Source organism: Mesocricetus auratus, unplaced genomic scaffold, assembly GCF_017639785.1.
Source record: "Mesocricetus auratus isolate SY011 unplaced genomic scaffold, BCM_Maur_2.0 Super-Scaffold_100007, whole genome shotgun sequence".
Lineage (NCBI taxonomy): Eukaryota > Metazoa > Chordata > Mammalia > Rodentia > Cricetidae > Mesocricetus > Mesocricetus auratus.
The window spans coordinates 65,323,323-65,347,144 of record NW_024429191.1 but is presented as its reverse complement, the minus strand read 5'-3'; the positions used below and the strand labels follow the sequence as shown (position 1 = coordinate 65,347,144).

The 23,822-nt window shown below is 41.2% G+C and overlaps 1 protein-coding gene across 3 annotated transcripts in view; it reads left to right on the top strand.

The window, feature by feature from the left end:
- The window catches only part of Prr11 (proline rich 11), a 38,628-nt gene extending 20,012 nt beyond the window's left edge, over positions 1-18,616 (top strand). For all 3 annotated transcript variants that reach the window (XM_040749424.1, XM_040749427.1, XM_040749426.1), the window contains exons 2-10: positions 3,053-3,185; positions 5,495-5,645; positions 5,868-5,990; positions 8,545-8,790; positions 11,192-11,290; positions 12,596-12,711; positions 14,918-14,977; positions 15,064-15,160; positions 18,113-18,616. In XM_040749424.1, coding sequence (XP_040605358.1) covers positions 3,053-3,185; positions 5,495-5,645; positions 5,868-5,990; positions 8,545-8,790; positions 11,192-11,290; positions 12,596-12,711; positions 14,918-14,977; positions 15,064-15,160; positions 18,113-18,181 — 1,094 coding nt within the window. In that variant the 3' untranslated portion in view covers positions 18,182-18,616. The remainder of the gene's footprint in view (positions 1-3,052; positions 3,186-5,494; positions 5,646-5,867; positions 5,991-8,544; positions 8,791-11,191; positions 11,291-12,595; positions 12,712-14,917; positions 14,978-15,063; positions 15,161-18,112) is intronic.
- Positions 18,617-23,822: the final 5,206 nt, after the last annotated feature.

Genomic DNA, 23,822 nt, shown 5'->3' with positions numbered 1-23,822 from the left:
AAGATATGATCTGGAATAACTAACACTCACACACACACACACACACCAAGATACCTACCACTTAACTGTACTAGACTTAGAGGATATTGCTTAAGTAAAATGAGAATCATTGCTGACTAATACTAGAAAGTGATGGTATCCTTCATTCCTTTATTGGATAAAACATGTAATGTGGCTGGGAGGTGGTGCCTCACTCCTTTGATCCCTGCACTTGGGAGGCAGGTGGCTATCTGTGAGTTTGAGGCCAGTCTACAAAGCAAGTTCTAGGACAGTCAAGACTGTTACAAACCCTGAATTGAAAAAACAAAACAAACAAACAAAAAAACCATGTAATGCTTGCTGTGTTGTAAAGCTGAAGAAATAGATGAATAAATGTAGATAGGTGAGAAACCACACAACTTTAACCCTAACACTTGGAAGACAAGACAGAAAGATCAGGAGTTCAAGGTCATCCTAGGCTACATCTAGTTTGTAGTCAGTCATGATTTTGTATGCTTTGTGCGCCTATAATCCCATCATTTAGGAAGCTGAGGCAGGAAGCTCTTGGGTTCCAGGTCATCTTGTGTTATATAACACGACCCGGTCTCAAAAATGAATAAATAAATAAATAAAATGCATCTTATAAATTTGACTGGCAGTTCAATAAAACGCTTTTACTTCATTCACCGTTACCCCTTGGCATGAGGGTAGCCTCTGGGACTATTCTAATGACACCAAGGCACTTCCCAGTTTTCATACCCTGTAAAGGGAAGTGGGGATGTGCCCTGATAATCTGAATGCTGGGAAGTATATGCAAATGCCTAGTTCCAAAGCTTACCAAGTAAGCAGAAGTGGAATGAATGTTAATTTACCAGACACAGGATCCCACTAGATAGCTATGGCTGTCTTGGAAGGAGCTACTAAACCAGTTTGGCCTTGAACTCCCATAGTTCCACCTGCCTATGCACCACCACCTGGAGGGGCCTTACATGTGTATTTCAAAGGCTGATGTTTCCTACTCAAGTCTAAGTTTGAGGCACACCATTTTCATGTCTGCTACTTAAATAACAACACCTTTGTTCCTCAGGGATCAGCAACTAAAACTAGCAAAGCCCTTTTGGAACTTCTGATCAAACCAACCAAGACTTTTTTTCTTTCTCAGAAAAGGATAAATATTAAAGCATAAATATATTAAATAATGTTTTTTTGGTTTTTCGAGACAGGGTTTCTCTGTATTGTTTTGGAGGCTGTCCTGGAACTTGCTCTGTAGACCAGGCTGGTCTCGAACTCATAGAGATCCGCCCGCCTCTGCCTCCCGAGTGCTGGGATCAAAGGCATGTGCCACCAACGCCTGGCTAAATAATATCTTAAGTGCTTCAAAATAACAGCATTAAAGCAGATCTTTGATTTTGGCTAATTGTATATAGCCTGTTTAAGTTACTATTGCCCTGTAGTCTTTTAGAAAAAGTCATGGTCTCTGAAGACTTACAGGTCTATGTTTTTATACTTTATTGTATTATATTAGGCAGATATCTAATTTAACCCTCAGCTTCTTTTTGTATAAAACTGGGACTAGAATCCTCCTTGTCAGTTGAGGAGATTAAAGATTAACAGAGGAAAAGTACCCCACAATTAGGGGGGCAATTTATAAATGATCCCTCCCACTGTGACATCTGTGAGTAGATACTCATTATATGTTGGTGAATCACAAACCTATCTTTTTAATATTAAGCCATAATCCATTACAGCCATTTTCCTATTATAAGGAAAGGAACCTCTAAGTACTATAGTCAGTTGGTAAAGTGTTTTTCTGGTGTACAGGAAGCCTCGGCTTGGATCTCCAGCACTACATAAACCCAATTTGATATTGCCAGTCTCGGGTAAAGGCAAGAGTCATTCTTAGCTATATAGGTAGTTAGAAGGCCAGCCTGGGATGCATAGGATCTTGTCTCAAGATGACTTTTTAAAAAAGGAGGGGGGTTAACTAAATATTAGAACACTTGCCTAGACAAGTTCAAAGTCCTGGGTTTGATCTCCAGCTGGGGAAGATGGGTTGCAGAAAATAAGAGAAATTCATTTGACTTCATCAATGAATACAACAAAATCAGAGTGAGAGACTAATTGTAAATTCAAAGGAAGACTCTCCAGAGACATTTTCAATCTGACTTTACATTTTCATCCTTGTGAATGCTGTTAACTTTTTTCTCTCTGGTTTTTGTTTTGTTTTGATGTTTTGAGACAGGGTCTCATGTACCCAGGCTGCCCTTGAATGCACTAGGTAGCTGAAGCTATCCTTGTATGCCTGCCTCCACCTTCCATGTGGTGAGATTACAGGTGTGTACACTGTACCCAGGTATTTTTTTAGATGTTTTGGAGATAGAATCACTTTAAAGTGTTCTCCAATTCACAGTGGTCCTTCTGCCTTAAATCCCATCCCCCAGCACTCGGATAATAGGTACATACCACCCTCCCTACAACTATAATTTATTTCTTAACCAAGGCTGAAGAAGAAGGGGGAAAAAATGGAGCAGACAAAAAATAACCATGACCTATACAGGGGAGTATATAAAGTTCCTATGTCGCCGGGCGTTGGTGGCGCACGCCTTTAATCCCAGCACTCGGGAGGCAGAGGCAGGCGGATCTCTGTGAATTCGAGACCAGCCTGGACTACCAAGCGAGTTCCAGGACAGCCTCCAAAGCCACAGAGAAACCCTGTCTCGAAAAACCAAAAGAAAAAAAAAAGTTCCTATGTCATGTCGTTGAACTATGCACTGAAGGTTTATACAGTTTCTATATGTATGCATTACTCTCTAGTAAAACACATATTTCAGGTACTAAAGAAATGACTCTGAGGGTTAAGAGCACTAGCTGCTTTCTCTTCTAGAGGACCCAGGTTCCATCCCCAGTACCCAGATGGCAGCTCACAGCCATCTGTAACTCCAGTTGCCAGGAGACATGATATACTCTTCTGGCCTCAGAAGGTACCAGGCATGCAAATGGTGCAAAGACAGACACATATACAGCAAAACACCCATATACATAACTTTTGTTAACTTCAAATTTTTCTCTACAGAAACCATGCCTAAGTTCAAACAGCGAAGAAGGAAGCTAAGAGCCAAAGCCAAACGATTATTTAAGAAAAAAGAAGCATCCCGAGTTCAGCCTAAGCTATTGACACCTCCCCCTCCACCACCCACACCAGAAAGGTAAGGTGTGACAGAGGACCAAAAATGTGTGTAGAGTTACCAGTTCAGCCGAAGATAATATAGAATACCCAGTCAAATTTGAGTTTCATCCCCCAAATAAATCATTTTTAGGGATGTCCCATGGAATATTTGAGATATGCTTATACCAAAGTTATTGCTGGCCACAGTAGCTCATGCTAACTGTAACCCCATGACACAGGAGAATGAGGCAGGAGAATTGCTAGGAGGTGAAAGTTGTCTTGAGCTACATAGTGAGTTCCAGGCCAGTCTGGACTATGGAGTGAGAGCCTCTCTCAAAAACAACAAAAAAAGGAGTAGGGCATGGTGGCACAAATCTTAAATGGCATTACTCGGGAGGCAATGGCAGGTAGATCCCTGTGAGTTTAAGGCCAACTGAGAAATTTGTAGGGAGACCCTGTCTCAAAAAAAAAGTACATAGTGCCAGCAAGAAAGCTCAGCAGGTGAAGGCCTTTGCCTCCAGGCCTAACTACTTGAGTTTATAATCCCAGCACTCAGGAGGCAGAGGCAGGAGGATCTCTGAGAGTTTGGGCCAGCCTGGTCTACAGAGTGAGTTCCAGGACAGCCAGGGTTGCAAAAGGAAACCCTGTCTTGAGCCCCACCTCCCAAAAATTTGTTCAAATGAAATAAGAATCAGAAGGAGTTGTATTCAAACCCAAAGTACCTATTTTCTCTTTTTCAGTTTATTTTAATTATATAATTCTAGCAACTAAGTAATGAGAGAGGGGCATAGAACTGGAGTGAAACCACAGTTCTGGTAAGGCTGGTCATTTATTCCTTGAAACCCACAAGTTAAATGTATTATTGAAAGATCAGCTGAGTTCCAGGACTTGTAAAGTGCTGGTTTTCTTTTTTGTTTTGTTTTTCAAGACAGGGTTTCTTCTGTGTAGCCCTGGATGTCCTGGAACTCACTCTGTAGACCAGGCTGGCCTTGAACTCAAAGAGATAGACCTGCCTCTACCTCCTGGGCACTGGCATTAAAGGTGTGCGCCACCACCGCCCAGCCCAGGTGCTAGTTTTCTTAATAACTTACACTCTGTGTACCCCATTGTTATCCTAACTCCTCTCCACTTTCTTTTGTTGTTGATGAGAGAGGGTTTCTCTGTGTGAGATGATAGTTTCTTCCTTTGTTCGTTTTATTTGAAGCAGTCTCTGTCTCCAGTCCTGGCCACCCTGGAACTGACTGTAGCCCAGCCTGGCTTTGTGTTTTGGGAAATCCTCCTGCTTTACCCCCTCCTCTGTTTCTCTTCTGGTTGCTTGGATGTACCACCCCATTCAGCTTTTTTTATTTTATTTTTGGTATGATAGGGATTAAACTCTGAGTGTCACACATGGAAACAAAAAACAAAACAAACAACAACAAAAGACTGCTGAGCTATGCCCTTAACTCTAAGCCCCCTCAAGTAAACAAACAAACAAGAGTCAGGCTTTGTGGCTCACACCTATATTCCCACCACATGAACATAATAGCAGGTAGACAAGAGTTAAAATTTATTCTCTGCTACATACCATGTTTAACAAAGTCAGCATAGGACACATGAGACCCTATCTCAAAAAATAAAAATATATAGACTACAGAGATGATTCGGTGGTTAAGAGCAATTCTGCTCTTCCAAGGGACCCCAGTTTGATTCCCAGCACTCAAATGAGCCAGCTCACAACTGCCTGCAACTCTAGCTGCCAGACATCTCTTACCCTCCTCTCTGGCCTCTCACAGCACACCGTCACACAGATGCAGCATACATACACATAAGTTTATTTTTTAATCTAAAAATAAATAAATAAAGCTATGTTCAGCACACACCCATAGTGCCAACATTCAGGAAACAGAGGAGGGAGAGTTGGTGTAAGTTCAAGGCAAGCCTGGTCTACAGAATGAATTCCAGGACAGCCTACAAAACAATACAGAGAAACCATGTCTCAAAGTAAAAAAAAAAAAAAATTAAAGGCTTTTAGTCTGACCTAGGTTTGTTTTTTGTTTTTTGGGGTTTTTTTGGGGGGTGGTAATGTTTTGTTTTTTTGAGACAGAGTCTCACCATGTAGCCCTGTTTGGCCTAGAACTTGCAGAGACCCACCTGGTTTTATAGTGTGACTCGGAGCAGGGATGTCCTTTTTTTCTTGTTTGAGACAGGGTCTTACTATATTGTTCTGACTGGATTGGAACTCACTATGTAGAACAAGCTTGCTTTGAACTTATATCCATCCTCCTGTCTCTGGTTTCTGAGTGCGCACCACCATGCCCAGACAAGATCTACAGTTTTTATTTGCTTTGTTTAATGTTTCTTCCACAGAGTTGTTACTTCTTCAACTGATACACTCCAAAGCAGAAACTGGCTAAGACATTCTTGGAACTTCCGATTTCCTAACATCAAAGACACAATAAATGTTTGGATGAATAGAGCGTGGTGCATATACAGTTGCTGTCAGACATGTGTAGCCCAGGTATAGATTTCATAAACCTGTTCTCAGGAATATAGTTTTTGTTTTTATTCTGCCGTACTTAGTATTCATTCATTCTTGTATTGGTTCCTGGGCTTGACATACGCCTGAGGCTAAACTTGGATAAGATTAATCTGTGAGTTTACACCTGTCTGTGCATACGTGGCACCACTTCCTTTAGCATCCTTCTCATCAGATTCAGGCTTATTTATTTATGAATTTCAGAGTTTAGAAGTGTTGAAAGATGCCATCTTCCCTTCCCGAGTCTACCACAGAGAACTTCACAGTCTAAAACAACAGTTTTGTGCTTTGAAAAGTGAATTATGCAATCTCCAAGAAACACTGAAGGTTGGTATTGCTGAACAAACATCCAGAGACTTTTGTCTGAAAAGACTATGATAATAGGAAAGGACCCTGGATATATGTTTGGTTATTCCCTCAAATGTCAGGCAGAAAGACTTCCTTTTGCAAAGGAAGAAGACAAAACTATAGTGGGGGCACTGGGGAGATTGCTCTCCAGCTAAGAGTGTGTACTGCTCATGCAGAGGATCGAGTTTGTCTCCTTGAACCTACAATGGGGTCTTCACCTGCTTGTATCTCCAGCTTTAAGAGATCTAATCCTCTGGCCTCCATAGGTCACACACACAAAACCACATAATTAAAATCAAAAACTGTTGTTAAATGTGTATTTGGAGCCAGGCGTTGGTGGCGCACGCCTTAACCCCAGCACTCGGGAGGCAGAGGCAGGCAGATTTCTGTGAGTTTGAGGCCAGCCTGGTCTATAGAGTGAGTTCCAGGACAGCCTCTAAAACAATACAGAGAAACCCTGTCTCGAAAAACTAAAAAAAAAATTGTTTTTAAAATGTGTATTGGGAGCCGGGCATTGGTGGCGCACGCCTTTGATCCCAGCACTCGGGAGGCAGAGGCAGGCGGATCTCTGTGAGTTCGAGACCAGCCTGGACTACCAAGTGAGTTCCAGGACAGCCTCCAAAGCCACAGAGAAACCCTGTCTCAAAAAACCAAAAAAAAAAAAAAAAAAAAAAAAAATGTGTATTGGGAACAATTAATGGTCTCAGCCACACAAACAAAACAGAATTACAAAAGCAATTTCAATGAGCAACACGCTGAACTTAATCAAAATAGCAAAACAAAAAAACCCCAAAAAACTAAACATCTAGAAAAATGGGTACTTTCTTCCATTATTGAGACGAACATAAATTAATATAACTTTTATGGGGAATGGTGAAAGAAATGGAGGGAATGGAGAAATGACTCTGTGGCTAAAAGCACTTTCAGCATTTGCAGATTACCCAGGTTTAGTTCCCAGCACCCACCCACACTGGGTGGTTCATAACTGCCTGTAACTCTTGTTCCAGGGAATCTGATGCCTTCTTCTGAACATTGTAGGCATTTGCACTACACAGTGCACACATTCATATATAAAGTAAAATGAATACATCTTTAAAAGCTCTTGTTTTCAGCAGAAAGTCGAGAGGGCTGGGCTCAGTTGGTAGAGTGCTCAACTAGCATGCAGGAGACCCCTTACTACGTAAATCAGTCATGGTGGTATACACCTGTAATCTTAGTACTTAGACGGTAAAGAATGAAGGATTGAGTGTAAGGTCATCCCCAACAACATAGGGACTTTAAGGCCAGTCTCAGTACATGAGACCCTGTCTCACAAAACCTACTTTTAGCTGGAGCTATAGGTCAATGGTAAATCATTTGCCTGCCATGTGGACCGCCAAGCTCAATGCCCAATGTGAGGGAAGGGAGAGTTTGCAAATAATAAATACTAAAGTGTGATGAGTGTGCAAATGTAACATTTATGAGCCTGGGGGTACAGTTTTGTGTTAGTCTGTTGGTCTAGCATGCACAATATCCTGTGTTCAATCCTCAACCTGGCAGAAAGCCACAGAAGAAGCAGAAGGATACCAAGAATCCCCTTGCTGTCAATGTCAACACTTTCTTTAGGTGTGGTAGTATATGGCTCAGGCATGAGGATCTACCAGCAGAGACTACACAGTGAGTCCCAGGCCACTCTGAGCTAGAGAATGAGACTGTCTCACAAACCCAAACAAAAAGAACATGCCATTAAATAAATTAAATATAGAAGTATAGAAAGAGATGGTGTTGGGATTCTATAGGATGCTTCATGTATAGTTAAAACATGTACTGTGATACTTTTTCAGTTGGGCATGGTGATATGTGCCTATAGTCCCATCTGCTAGGGAAGCTAAAGCAAAAGGATCGCCTGAGCCTAGGAGTTCAAGGCCAGCCTGACTAATTACCAAGACCCTCATCTCAAAATAGCTAATCAGTCAACTAGTTCATGAAGTCAATTGCAGTATCCTTATGAGATATTTAGATTCATGATACTTTTCCTTATATATAGGGACATACATACAGATTATTACACATATAATATTCCAATTGTGAGTGTGATCCCCACCCCTGGAAACAAGAACAACAAAAACAAAGCCTGGGTGTGGTTTGGGTGAGTAAGATGACCAGAAGAGGGCGTTGGGTCTCCTGGAACTAGAGTTAGACAGTTGTGAGCTGCCCTATCTGTTCTGGGAACTAACCGCAGTCCTCTGCAAGAGCTGCAAGCTTGTAATTGCCAAAATTCTCTCTAGCCCAATAAACAATGGAATTATTGAAGTAAATTTGTTATTGTCAAGAGTGGCCATGCATTCCTGTAATCCTATTGCCCAGATAGCTGGGGAAACAATTTAACTTGAGTTTAAAGCCAGCCTGAGTGAGTTCTAGGCCAGCCAGAGCCAGAATGTGAAATGTCTCAAAAAAAAAAAAAAAAAAAAAAAGAAAAAGGAAGGAAGGAAGAACCCAAACACACACCACCAAATTAATCTACTGTTTGTTTGTCATATATGCTATTTTCCAGACCATCTCAGAAAAACCCTCTTATTCAAGCTGTTGTCATATGTGTGGTGAGAGCAATAAGCTTACAAAGGTGCCAGCCTGTGCTCCAACAACCCATGGAGAATCCCCAACCGTACTTCTTCCCACGCTGCCACAGCCAACCAGTCTTCTGCCTCCTCCTCCCCCTCCTCCTCCTCCTCTTCCTCCACCACCACCACCCCTAGCACCATTGCTGCTCAGAAAATCTGGTTCTACTAAAGCACTTCAGGTAAGAAATGATCAATAACAATGTATTTTAGCTAGACTCTAATATAGGAATAATGCCAAGCAGCCTTTCAAAATTGAGCCAAAGGCCTAGATATGAAGACTATATTTTGTTCTGATTCTATGTCTTAATTTTGTTAATTATTCTGATTTTATTTATTTATTTATTTCTGCTGATTTTTTTTTTTTTGGTGGGGTGGGGAGGATTGATTTTGGTTTTAGATATAGTAGCATTATATAGCTGATCTTGAACTGGTAGGCTCAAGCAATCCTTCTGCTTTAGCCTTCAAGTAGCTGGCATTATGACTGTATGTCACCACACCATTGTAATTATTGGGGTTTTCTTGTTGTCCTTTTGTTTTGTTTTAGGCTTTTGTTGTTAGCAGTTTTTGTTTGTACCCTGAGACCGGATCTGCTCTTACTGGCCTAGAACTCACTATGTTACAGCCTCTAACTTGTGATCTTTTGCTTCAGCTTTTGAGGAGCTTGTACTGTAGCCCACAAAATATACATATACATATACATATACATATACATATACATATACATATGTATATATACATACACACACAGACACCACTATACCTTGCTCCAATTATTGTACTTTTTGAAAGCTTTCTTCCAAAGACTAGAACACATATCTAATCCTAGTACTTGGGACGTAGAAGTAGGAGGATCTGGAGTTCAAGGTTACCCTTGGTTACATAGTGAGTTTATGGCTATATTAGGAGTTTGAGACCAGTCTCAAAACAAACATACAAAGAAAATTCTGCTACACAGGAGCTGGAAAGATGGCTGAGCAGGTAATAGCAGTTGCTGCTCTTACAGAAGACCAGGGTTTGTTTCCTAATACCTATATGGTAGGACACAATTATCTTTCACTGTAGTTTCAGGAGAGTTACCTCCTCTTGGAGACTCCAAAGGCACCAAACATACATGTAGTATACATACATAAATGCAGTCGAACATGAATATACATTAAAATATATACACTTTTTTAATTTTAAAGTTATTTTGTCTTATGTGAGTGGGTGTTCTGCCTGTTTGTAAGTCTGTGTACCATGTACATGCCTGGTGCCTGAAAAAGTCAGAAGAAGGCGTTCGGTCTCCTGTAACAGGAATTATAGTTGTGTGCGTGTCTTGAGTGCTGGGAACAGAACTCAGGTCTTCTGCAACTATTCTTAACCACTGAGCCATCTCTCCAGCTCCAAATAAAAGGTTTTTTGTTTTGTTTTTCCAGATAGGGTTTCTCTGTAGCTTTGGAGCTAGAACTTGTTCTGTAGACCAGGCTAACCTCAAACTCAGAGATCTGCCTGTCTCTGCTTCCTGAGTGCTGGGACTAAAGGTGTATGCCACCACAGCCCAGCTGCAAAACATTTTTAAAGGACTCTAGCACCACCCCACCCACCCACACCCCATCACCACCCACACCCCATCACCACCCACCCACACCCCCATCACCACCCACTCATATCCCCATCACCACCCACTCATACCCCCATCACCACCCACTCATACCCCCATCACCACCCACTCATACCCCCATCACCACCCACCCACACCCCATCACCACCCACCCACACCCCCATCACCACCCACTCATACCCCCATCACCACCCACCCACACCCCCATCACCACCCACCCACACCCCCATCACCACCCACTCACACCCCATCACCATCCACCCACACCCCCATCACCACCCACTCACACCCCATCACCACCCACTCACACCCCCATCACCACCCACTCACACCCCCATCACCACCCACCCACACCCCCATCACCACCCACCCACACCCCATCACCACCCACTCACACCCCCGTCACCACCCACCCACACCCCCGTCACCACCCACTCATACCCCTGTCATTCTTGCTTGCTCACATACAATGTGTTTAATCCTTAGGGTAAATAAAAGTTAATTTGCCAGGAGGTAGTGGTGCACGCCTTTAATCCCAGCACTCAGGAGGCAGAAGCAGGAGGATTTCTGTGAGTTCAAGGCCAACCTGGTCTACAGAGTGAGTGCCAGGATAGGCTCCAAAGCTACACAGAGAAACCATATCTCAAAAAAAAAACAAAAACAAAAAACAAAAATAAAATAAGAGTTAACTTTAGATAGGTGTAGTGGTAAATTCCTATAATCCCAGCATTTGGAAGCTGAGACAAAAGGACTGTCATGAGTTTAAGGCCAGTTTAACCTATATATGGAGTACTAAGGCAGCCAGGACTTCATACTAATACCCTGTTTCAAAAATAATGGTAGGGGAAAAGCAAAAAATAAAACAAATAACAATAACAATTTAACTTTCAACTCTGTATCTTTACAAAGTAAACTTGGATTTGGATTTCACTAGATGTCCTGATGCCAATTTTAATTCTAACCTCTCTGTGTATTTTAAGACTGAACCGTTAAAGAAAGATGGACCCATGCATATAACAGTTAAAGATCTACTCACTGTAAAATTAAAAAAGACACAGAATATTGAAGAAAGGAAGAAGGTAAGATGTCACTGCACACACACAAGGTCTTCTTCCTTTTGGGGCAGGGGCTGTTTTGTGTATGTGTTATATTTGTGTGTTTGCGGGTATATGGAGGTCAGAGGTTAATACAGGATGTCTTCCTCCATTGCTTTCTACCTTACTTTTATTTATTTGTTTATGTAGCCCTAGCTTTCCTGATCCTCACTGTGTAAACCAGGCTGCCTCAAACTCATAGAGATCCACCTGCCTCTATCTCCCAAGTGCTGGGATTAGCAATATAAATTAACACTGTAAACACTGTACCAACTAAAGTGTCTCCAAAGCTCACAGGTGTGTTTTTCTTGGTACTTATCCCAGGCCAGCTTCAAATTCTTGAATACACCATACCTAAATCTCACAAGTGTTAGAAATACAGTGTCATGCCTTGTGTATTAATTTTTTAACCTGGTTGTTCCTTTGGGAAAATATGGTAAACCTTATTACAGAAATCATTCTGTTGGTGCTAGTTAAACAATTCAGTGACAGAGCATTTGGGTTCAATTTCCAATCCTTAAAACAAACAAACAAACAAACAAAAAACAGGCTGAAGACATGGCTCAGTTGGTAAAGTGCTTGCCACACAAGTATGAGGGCCTAAGTTTAGCGCTTCAATACCCATGTAAAGAAAGCAGCCTCACCTATACTCCTGATACTGGAGAGGTGAAAACAGGCCCCCAAAACTCACTGGCTAGCAGGTCTAGCCAGTCAGTGAGCTCCATGTTCAGTGAAAGGCTGTCTCAATATGATAATGAGTGATAGCAAAGATGCCTGGCATTGACCCCTGACCTCCATGCACATACATGCATACATAAGAACATGTATACATACATCTATCATATATACCCATACATATCTCACATTTCAGATGGACACATGTTGAAAACAAATGGTCCTAGCACTTGGAGGGTAGTGGCAAAGAATTAGTAGTTCAAAATCATCCTTAGGTACACAGGAAGTCAAGAGGCTGGTCTGAGAGACACTATAGATAGAAACATACTAGATAGATGTAGTAACATGTAGTCTTAGCACTTAGACTAAGGCAGGAGGATTTTTTTTTAAAATTCAAGGCCACATCATAATAAGTGCCATGCCAGCCTGCTGAAACCAATGGGATTTTTTCTAATAAAACCCCAGGGAGATAAGGGAATGTGAGAGAGCCTTTGACCCTTTGAAATAAAGAATTGAATCGTGGAAAACATACACTCTGGCAGTCAAACATTTGCTACTTTGGTGTGTTTACATTAGAATAATATGTCTCTTTAATGTCTCCTTTTATAATTAAAGCTTATACCATCACCACCAGAGAAACGGAATCCACTAGTTACTATCTCTGACCTGCAACGAGTTACTCTGAAACCCAACTCCAGGATGTTAACAACACGAGTTAAAAATGTCTTAATGTAAGGAATTGCACCTTATTATGCTCTACTGCTACTTAAAACCTGATTTTCTTTTGCTTCTTTTTAAGATTTAAATGTAGTTTATTGTTGTTGCATGTGTATGTTGAGGTGGGGGAACATACACATGCTACTGCCCTTGTATGGAAGTCAGAAGACAACACTGTGGAGTTGGATTCTCAGGGATCAAACACTGGCTGTCAGTCATGTGCAGCGAGGGTCTTTCCCCACTGAAACATCTCACTGGCCCTTTTTGGGACCATTTTTAACCTTTTGGTTTGTGTTGTTGTTTGTTTGTCTCAAGACAAGAGTTCACTGTGTAGCTCTTGCTCTCCTGGAACTCGATAGGTTGACCAAGATGACCTTGATCTCACAGACATCCATCTGTCTCTGCCTCCCAAGTGCTGTGGTTAAAGATGTCTGCCACTACACCCTGCTGTATTTTTAACTTTTAAAGTTACTATGCTCAGCCGGGCGTTGGTGGCGCACGCCTTTAATCCCAGCACTTGGGAGGCAGAGGCAGGTGGATCTCTGTGAGTTTGAGGCCAGCCTGGTCTACAAAGCGAGTTCCAGGAAAGCCTCCAAAACAATACAGAGAAACCCTGCCTCGAAAAAACAAAAACAAAAAAAACAAAACAAAACAAAAAAAAGTTACTATGCTCGTTATAAAAAAAATTGAAACCTACAGAAAAAAATTAAAGAGAAAAACAAAACTCATGTAGATAATTCACTTGGATCTATGTAATTCATTCAACTCCCAATCTAATAGTTAATCCTATTATTAGAGACAGCCATTGATAACATATCGAATGATTTTGTTGTTGTCATTACTTGATTTAATTTTTATAATTCTAGTCTTTTTTTTCCCTAACCATTCACTGCTTTATTCCCTCCTTCAAGAAGCTGACATACCACTGATTTAATAACAAATTTGAGGCAAAAATAAAATACTAACAAAGATTTTTTTTAGCCAGGTGTGATGGCACATGCCTATAATCCCAACAGGAAGATCAGGAGTTCAAAGTCAAAGTCATCATCACCTATGATAGTGAGTCCAAGGCCAGCCTGAGCTACATGATACCCTGTTTAAATAAACAGACATTTTTCAAACTTCCAGGTTCGGGGCTGGTGAGATGGCTCAACAGGTAAAGGTGTTTGCTGCCAAGCCTGAAGTCCCGAGTTCAATCCCTGGGACCTATGAGGTACATGGAACCAAACCTAAAAGTTATTCTCTGGCCTTCACATGTGAACAGTGACACAAAGACATACACACACATTTTTTGGTTTAGAGTTCATTAATCTCTCTGACTCCCAACTATGAGTACAGTGCACCCAGAGCCCTCTGCCGTGACTTTTCTGCATGATGGACTGTACCTGTTTTTTCTTTTGTTGTTTTGTTTTGTTTTTAAGATATGGGTTTTACTATATAGCCCTGACTGACTTGGAACTCATTTTGTAGACCAGGCTGGCCTTGAACTCACAGAAATCTGCCTGCCTCTACCTCCTGAGCGCTGGGATTAAAGGTGTACACCATCACCATCCAGTTTCTGTTTTCTTAGTGTGGCAAAAAGAACTACTTTCTAGGAACTTGCCTATAAAACTGACCTGTTTTTGGAAAAATGGTGAAATCTGGAATGTTCTGAGCATTCTTCCCGTCAGCCTGGTCCCAATGCCGTATCAAATGAACATGCAGGATTCTTTTTTTTTTTTTTTTTTTTTTTTTTTTGGTTTTTCGAGACAGGGTTTCTCTGTGGCTTTTGGAGGCTGTTCTGGAACTCACTTGGTAGTCCAGGCTGGCCTCAAACTCACAGAGATCCGCCTGCCTCTGCCTCCCGAGTGCTGAGATTAAAGGCGTGCGCCACCAACGCCCGGCTAACATGCAGGATTCTATATTAATTATGAAGCTGTTGGCCATTTGCTTGATTTCTTATTGGCTAGCTCTGACTTAATTATTAACCCATAACTGCTAATCTAAGTATTTCCATGTGGTCTTCTCTTACCTGAGAAAGGGTCTGGACCTCTTACTCCTCTCGAGTTCTACATGGTAACTGACTGTGCCTCCATTTCCCAGAATCCTCCATCTCTTCTAGTCCCACCTATCTTGCTTCCCTATTTGCCAAAAGTGCTTTATTCATCAACCAATAAGACAAACATACACAGGACTTCCCCCATCACTGGAAAGTTTTAATTTTTATGACTTTATCCTCAGTACTCCGGGTAAAAGCCAACTAGATCTTCGGAAGCTGCTGAGAAAAGTCAATGTAGACAGGTAATAATCTCTCATCCTTATACTTTCCAAGTCAGCTCAAAAAGTGGGGATAAAACACAGCTCTGATCTTTTGCACACTTTTATAGGAGCCCAGGTGGGACCCCTCTCACCAATAAAGAAAATATGGAAACAGGAACTGGACTGACTCCAGTCATGACCCGGGCCTTAAGGAGAAAGTTTCAGGTGAGTCTGCGGAAAACCTAAAAGCCAAATTAAGTCCTGAACAATAATTTATGTAAGTGCTGAGAGTGTAGCCCAGCATGCATGAGGGCCTGGCTCAGTGCCAAGCACTAGAGGGAAGGAGGGAGGGAGAATAAGCTGATTTATTTAGACTCACAGTCTAAAATATATATTTATATATTTCTAAAGAGGGTCTCACTGTGTACCCTCACCAGACTGACCTCAAGTATATCACCTTCCTGACTCAACTTCCCTAATTCTAGGATAATAGGCATGTCCCACTACCTAAAGTAACTCTCTTAGTAACAATAATAATAGGGGCCAGAGAGGTGGCTCAGTGGTTAGCAGTGCATATTGTTCACTGGCAGGTGGCGTCACAACACCTTTAATCCCAGTGCTCAGGAGGCAGAAGCAGGTGGATCTCAGAGTTTGAGGCCAGGCTGGTCTACATAGTGGTTTTCAGGACAGCCAGGGCTATACAGAGAAACCCTGTCTCGAAGAAGAAGATGGGAGAAGGGAGGAGGAAGAAGAGGAGGAGGAGGAAGCAGCAGCAGCAAAAAGAGGCTGGAAATGTAGCTCAGTGTTAGAGCCCTTACCTAGCACATGGGGCACGCTAGGTTCAGCCTCTAATACAGCAAAGGCAAATAAACAAATCAAAGAATGATAATTTTTCATTGTATGCTTTGCACCATGCTTTAATTATTTGGTATTATAAAATTCTATGAAGAAAAACTATTGTAATATACAGCTAAGATAATGGTTTAATTTCCTCTAAGAGAATTTATCCAGTACTTCTGCATGGTAAGCACTGTTCTAGAGCACCAAATTAGAATGGTTAGAAAAGGCAGACACAGATCTGCTGCCTTGAACCTTTCAGTTCAGTGGAAAATCAAATAATCCCTTATTATCGCATCCCATAGTAAGTGCTATTAAGGAAAGGAACAAAGTTTTGTGGGAACCAGAAATAGGAAATGATTTAGCCCATATGGTCTAACATGGAAGGTTTCCATAGGTAATAATTGAGACAACTAAAGAATGAATAGGAATTAATAAGGAAAGGATTATCCTACCATAAATGTCATGGAGGAGAAATCTAGGCAACAGAAGAACAGCATGTATGTATGTATAAGTGTCCCATACTGAGAGGCATAATGGCCTATATGACAAACTGAAAAGTGTTGTGTGGTGGTCTCTAAAGCAGGAGCCTGACAGGTGACAGACAGGATAGAGACATGAGTCTGGCTGTGCTGTGCGCTTTTAACGGAAAAAGGTTGGACAGCTTTCTCCATCATCACCTGCTTGATGAGTGCCATGATAAAACAAGAGAGGCTGGTCCTGGTCTCCTCGTTTCCACACCTGTTTGTCTTAGTCTTCCTGATTTCATATATCTTTTTTTTTTTTTTTTTTTTTGGTTTTTCGAGACAGGGTTTCTCTGTGGCTTTGGAGGCCATCCTGGAACTAGCTCTTGTAGACCAGGCTGGCCTCGAACTCACAGAGATCTGCCTGCCTCTGCCTCCCAAGTGCTGGGATTAAAGGCGTGCGCCACCAACGCCCGGCGATTTCATGTATCTTTGACTCTGAAGAGAAGCCATCTCCTGCCTCCCCTGCTGGAATGCTGGGACTTCTTTGCGGGCCTTTGTGGCATTGAACACCATGGTTGCTCTCGGCAGAAGTACCACAGACTCCTGAGATCAAGGGAAGAAGCTGCAGAGAGGGCCTTAGCCACTTCCTTTCTCTGTTAGCGATAGGACCCTTGCTGCCCTTGTCCCCGCACAATAGCTAGTACAGTGTACCAGGAACCATGGAAACACATGAAAATATAATAATAATAATATAATAATAATAATATAAACCCATATGTTGTGAAACAGCAAAATCACAGATGAAATTTTGCCATAGTTTATGTTACCAAAAATCCACTTAGTAGGAAGATATGCAGCAAAATTGTTAAAGAATGATTTTCCCGCTCAGCCATAGACCACAGAGGATCTAATCAAAATATCATATACATACATATATGTATGTATGTATATATATATATATATATATATAAAATAGCCAGGTGTCGGGCAGTGGTGGTGCATGCCTTTAATCCCAGCATTCAGGAGATGGAGGCAGGTGGATCACTATAAACATACCCTTACCCCCAAGAATAATTTTTCTTTACAATTTGTCTTTTTTTTTTCTTTTTTCTATCGAGATAGGGTTTCATTGTGTAGCCCTGGCTGTCCTGAAACTAGCTCTGTAGACCAGGCTGGCCTCGAATTCACAGAGATCCACCTGCCTCTGCCTCCTGGGATTAAAGGCGTGTGCAACCACCGCTCAGCTTTTTTTTTTTTTTTTTTTTTTTTTTTAGCTGAGGACCTTACAATTGCTCAGCAAGCACTCTACTTTGAACTAAATCTCCAGCCACTAGAATTCATTTTCTTTTTTTGTTTTGTTTTGTTTTAGACAGTCTTACCTTATATCTCTGGCTGACCCCAGCTGGAATTCATTTCTCAGCTGAACATTCCTTTGGGAAATAGGAAGTCCACAGCTGGTGCATCTGTTTCATCATGTCCTTCCTGCTCTTTAGTCCTTCACTGTTGCTTAGTTTTGTTGTTGTTTGGTTTCGTTTTGAGCCAGAATCTCACTATGTAGCCCAGGCTGGCCTCAGTCTGCCAAGTGTTGGGATTCCAGACATGCTCTCTTCCATCCATAATGCATGGCTTCTATCGTTATGGTGCACAACGGCAGTGCTTCTATAGGCATATATTCACATCTCAGGCCAAAGGAGAAAGACCAAGGACAAGGGGCTGGTCAGCTTCTGTTTGTATCGGGAAAGCTGGTGTAGGTAGGTGGCTAGGAATGCATTGCTGCCTTGCAAAAAGCATCAAGGCTTTGTTAATAAGGAAGAAAACTTTGTTAGTCATAGGGACATCACTCATGTTGTAACTGTGATTTTCTTTGTTGTAGCTGGCTCACCCTCAAAGCCCTACTCAGTCTCTACCACTTCCTACAAGCAGCTTTGATGAACAAAACTGAGGCCAACTCTGCCTGACTCTGTGAAGGGATCCATACAATGGCAGACCAAGCCCCTAAATTTTAATGTACTAAAATATGTATAGCTCTACGAATGTAATTCTACTTGAAGAATCAGAGTGAGTATGTATGGAACCTACACAACTGTGCCATAATGGGAGCATTTAGATATTTTCTGATGGTTGTGATGGTAAGGGAACCAGATGGGAAGATGCAATCTGCAAAGAAATGTTTATCCTGGAATTACCCAATTTTGGTTACAGTGACTGTTCAGATTTAATTCCATAGGGGCTGATGATATGGTTCAATGGTTAAAGGCATTTGCCACCAAGACTCATGACCCAAGTTCAATGCCCAGGACACAAATGGAGGGAAGAAAGAACTATCTCCCACTGGTTGTCCTCTGACCTCCACATGTGCACTATGATATATTCCTCCTTCCACACACAAAATAATAAACATGTTAAAAATACTAATGGGTTGAAGCAGGCTTGTTTTAATTTAAATAAGAAAAATTTTAAAAATACTAATGGTATAACTAGCTTATTATATAAATATAGTTATGACATTAATAGTCTGGATACTAGAAAAAAATGGCTCATCAGTTAAGAGCACTTGCTTCCTTTCCAGAGACCCAAGTTCAGATTCTAGCACTCACTTCAAGTGGCTTACAGATCCAGGAAATCCAATGCCCTCTTCTTGCCTAGCTGGGCACCTGTACTCATATGTACACAAGTACACAAACACACAACTAAAAATACAAATTTTTTGTTGTTGTTTTTTGTTTTTTATTTTTTTTATTACTTTAATTTTAAATAGCTTGCTTCACATATCAATCCCAGTTCCCTCTCCCTTCTCTCCTCCCGCACCCCCCCACCATCCCCCTCAGCCTCCCACCCTATCCCCATTTCCTTCCACATAGGTGATATCCAGAGTCATTTCTCTCAGGGTAGGGTCCAGGCACTCCCCTAAGAGTGCAGGCTGAAAGAGCATCCCTCTTTGTGTTATGGACACATGATGTCTGTTTGTATGCCAGGGATAAACACTGATCTACTGCCCAGGGCCCCATAGGTTGCTCAGGCCTCCTCACTGACTCTCACACTCAGGAATTCTGACTCAGTCCCATGCTGGCCTCCCGGCTGTCGGTCTGGGGTTCAAGAGCTCCCCCCTTGTTCACATCAGCTGTCTCTGCTGGTTTTGCCAGCCCATTCTTTGCCAATTTGCTCATCGCTCCTCTCTGTCTCTGTCGCTGGGTTCCGTGGTTTCAATTCAGTGTTTAATTGTGGGTGTTTGCCTCTGAAAAATACATAATTTTAAAAAGAAGGTAAAGAACATAGCCTGGTTCCGGTTTGTCTCAGGCTGATTCATCCATTGCTACAAACTTGACCCATAAAATAAGACTCTCTAGCTGGGCATGGTGACACATGCATTCAATCCCAGCACTTAGAAGGCAGAAGCCCAAAGATCTCTCTGGGAGTTTGAGGCCAGTCTGGTCAATATCGCAAGTTCCAGATCAGCCAGAACTATACAGGAGAGATCCTGTCTTAAAATAAAGAAGTAATTTAGAGAAAAACAAAACAAAACTACAAAACTCAATGTGACCTGAAAAATTCGAACAGACCCTGTATTTGTTTGAAATCGAGAAACCCTGTCTCAAAAAAACACCAAAAAAAAAAAAAAAAGGAATATAAGATACTCTATTAAATTTGAATTTCAGGTAAACCACAAATAACCTTTAAGTATAAATCTGTCCTACTAGGAACAAATATTTGAGAGTTACAGAGTACACTCAAGGCCATGTGCATGCTAAGCTAGTAGAAATATCTCCTTAATAGTGAACTTGAAGCACTTAAACATTTAAAAAAATGTATTTAGGTCTTTGCAGGGAGTTCAGGAATATAGAATTTGTTGTCTAGAATGTTCATAGCCCTGAGTTCAATCCCTAGTACTAACACACACACACACACTCTCTCTCTCCCTCTCCCTCTCCCTCTCTCTCTCTCTCTCTCTCTCTCTCTCTCTCTCTCTCTCTCTCTCTCTCTCTCATGATGGTTAATCTCAGTTATCTATTTCCGATTGCCTGTAATCACCTGGGAGATAGGCTTTCTCAGACATTATCTGCATTAGGTAGATTGAGATGGGCTGACCTACCCTCTGTGGGTAGCACCATCTCCTAAGTTGAAACCTTCTTCACTGTGGATTCAATGTGACTTGCTGCTTCAGGCTCCTGCTATCTTGATCCCCTCTCTCCATGTGTAGTGAATGGTAGAACTGTAAACCAAACAAACTCTTCCTCCCTTAGACTGATAGTGTCAGCATCACAGCACAGCAACCAGAAGAGTAACTAATAATTATATAAATAATACATTTAAATATAAATCTAAAAATAAAGGTAATGGCCCCCTTATCCATTAAAAAACAAAATGAAAAACCCCAAAGACTTCAGATATTCACTGAACTTTCTAGTCAAATAGGAAGCAGCCACATAGATAACAGCCTTAAAATTTTAATCATCCAGTTCACTGTACCTCAAAAGGTAATTTAATGATGCCCTAAACATTCCTGGAGGGTTTGTTTAATTTTTTTTTTTTTGGTTCTGTGTTTTGAACCAGGGCCTTTCACACAGTTATAGCTCCAGGTCAAATCCCTGTATTACCATTGAATGATAATACTTTGAGATGCCAAATCACATTGTCAGAAAGTTACCAGACTAGAAAGTAGTCTTGGGGACAGTGTTTAGCACCTTGAGGTGGTCCTGTTTATGAGATCCACATTTATGTTTATAATACAGAAAACATAATATATCTAGAACCTGTATGTTTGTTTGTTGAAACAGGTTTTCATGTAGCCCACTCCGTCTCAGAACTATTTAGCTAGGATGACCTTGAACTTTTGATCTTTCCTCCACTTCTTTTTTTTTTTTTAAAGATTTATTTATTTATTACATATACACCAGATTGAATTGTAGATGGTTGTCAGCCACCATGTGGTTGCTGAGAATTGAACTCAAGACCTCTGGAAGAGCAGTCAGTGCTCTTAACCTTTGAGCCATCTCTCCTGCCCCCTTTCCTCCACTTCTTGCATGCTGGGATTAAGGCATATACCACTAAGTCCAGAAGAACTTTTTGGAAAACATGTTAGCTAGTTTGATATTATATAAAAATACCCGGGCAGTGGTGGCGCATGCCTTTAATCCCAGCACTCGGGAGGCAGAGACAGGCGGATCTCTGTGAGTTCGAGGCCGGGCTGGACCGATAGCCTCCGAAACTTATGCAGAGAAACCCTGTCTCATAAAAACCAAAAAATAAAAAAAAATAAAGGAAATGATCACTGAAAATAAAGGATTTATAATAGAATGGTATTTTGTGGGGCACTTATAATGTTTACAATATTAATAAACCAATATACTACAAAGTGAGTTCCAGGACAGCCTCCAAAGCTACAGAGAAACCCTGTCTCATAAAAACCAAAAAATAAAAAAAAATAAAGGAAATGATCACTGAAAATAAAGGATTTATAATAGAATGGTATTTTGTGGGGCACTTATAATGTTTACAATATTAATAAACCAATATACTACAAAGTGAGTTCCAGGACAGCCTCCAAAGCTACAGAGAAACCCTGTCTCGAAAAACCAAAAAAAAAAAAAAAAAAAAAACCAATATACACTTTACCATTGTAACTGAAATAACATAATCATTCTTATGACATAGAAGGTTCACTTAATAAAAAAGCTAGGCTCAACATAGTGGCTTCTGTGTTGCCCCAGCTACTTAGAAGACTGAGATGGAGGGAAATGTATGTTCAAGGCCAGTAGCCAGCATGGGCAACTTGGTGAGAACCTGTCTCAAAAAATAGAAGTTTTATAGGCAAAACATTTACAAAGCTGCTATTATTGTTGTATCAGTATTAAAATGTACCCTACTTTAAATTGTTTACTAATTTTTATTTTAGAATTTATATGCTTTTTCATTGTAACCATTTGAGTACTCTGCATGTTGTATAATTTCATTAAACTACTGCTTATATGCTCCTAGTATTTATGTTGTTTTGCTTGTTTTGATACTGGGTCTCACTACGTAGCCTTGTCTGTCTTGGAGCTCCTTATTCACAAAGATTTGCCTGCTTCTGCCTCTGGAGTGCTGGAATTAAAGTCACAAACCTCCACACCACATTTTAAACTTAAAAAAAAAATAATGACAGCACTGGGGAGGCAGAGGTTAGTGGAGCTCTGTAATTCAAGGCCAGCCTGCTCTTCATAATGAGTTCCAAAACATCCAGGGCTACACAGAGAAACCCTACCTTGAAAAACAAAATAAAACAAAACAACAAGAAAAGCGGGCATTGGTGGCGCACGCCTTTAATCCCAGCACTCGGGAGGCAGAGGCAGGCGGATCTCTGTGAGTTTGAGGCCAGCCTGGTCTACAGAGCGAGTTCCAGGACAGCCTCCACAGAGAAACCCTGTCTCGAAAAACCAAAAAAAAAAAAAAAAAGAAAAGAAAGAAAAAGAAATATAACATATAAAAGACAGGGGGCTAGTGAGATGATTCAGCAGGTAAATGTGATTGCTTAGCAAGCTTGATAGACCTGGGTTTAATACCTGGATCCCATGTAAAGGTGGATGGAGAGAATCAGTTCCTCAGTATTGTCTTCTGACCTCTGTAGGTGAAAGTATCTGTCCTGCAAGCCACTCCCAAGCAACCACACAGAGGCTTAATATTAATTATAAATGCTCAGCTAATAGCTCAGGCTTGTTACTAGCTAACTCTTACATATAAATTAACTCATATTTCTTATATACTTTGCCACATGGCTTGGTATCTTTTTTCAGTAGAGCATGCCCATCTTGCTTCTCTCTGCATCTGATTGAGATTCCTGACTCTGCCCTTCTTCCCAAAATCATCCTAGTCTCGTTCTCCCACTCAGTCTCTTCCTGCCCAGCTATAGACCAGTCAGTTCTTTATTAACAATGAGAATAATACATATTCACAGTGTACAGAAGGATTATTCCACAGCAGGCCTTCACATGCTTAGTGTGACATAATTCTCCACATACATCATACACACATAACAAATAAGAGTCATTTTGTCTTGTTTGCTTGTTTAAGAGAAGACCTGAGCATAATAATGCATGTCTTTAATCCCAGCACAGGGGTGGCAGAGGCATGGGAATCTCTGTGCGTTCAAAATGAACCTGTATACATAGCAAGTTTGAGGCCAGCCTAGGCCACATAGTGAAACCCTGTCAAAAAAAAAAAAAAAAAAAAGGAGGAGAGGAAAATACTGGGGCTTGGGATGAACTCAGTTGGTCAAAGACCATGAGTAAAGCCCTGGGTTTGATCTCTAGCATCTAATAAAAGCCAGGAATGGTATTTTATACCTCTAGGAAGTTGTGACAGGAAGATCAATCAGAAACTCAAAGTCATCGTCAGCTACATAGCAATTTCAAGACTGGCATGAGTTTCATGAGACCATGTCTCAAGAAACAATAACAACAAAAAGTATAAGGAGGGCTGGAGAGATGGCTCAGCGGTTAAGAGCACTGCCTGCTCTTCCAGAGGTCCTGAGTTCAGTGCCCAGCAACCACATGATGGCTCACAACCATCCATAATCTGGTGCCCTCTTCTGGTGTCCAAGCATAGAA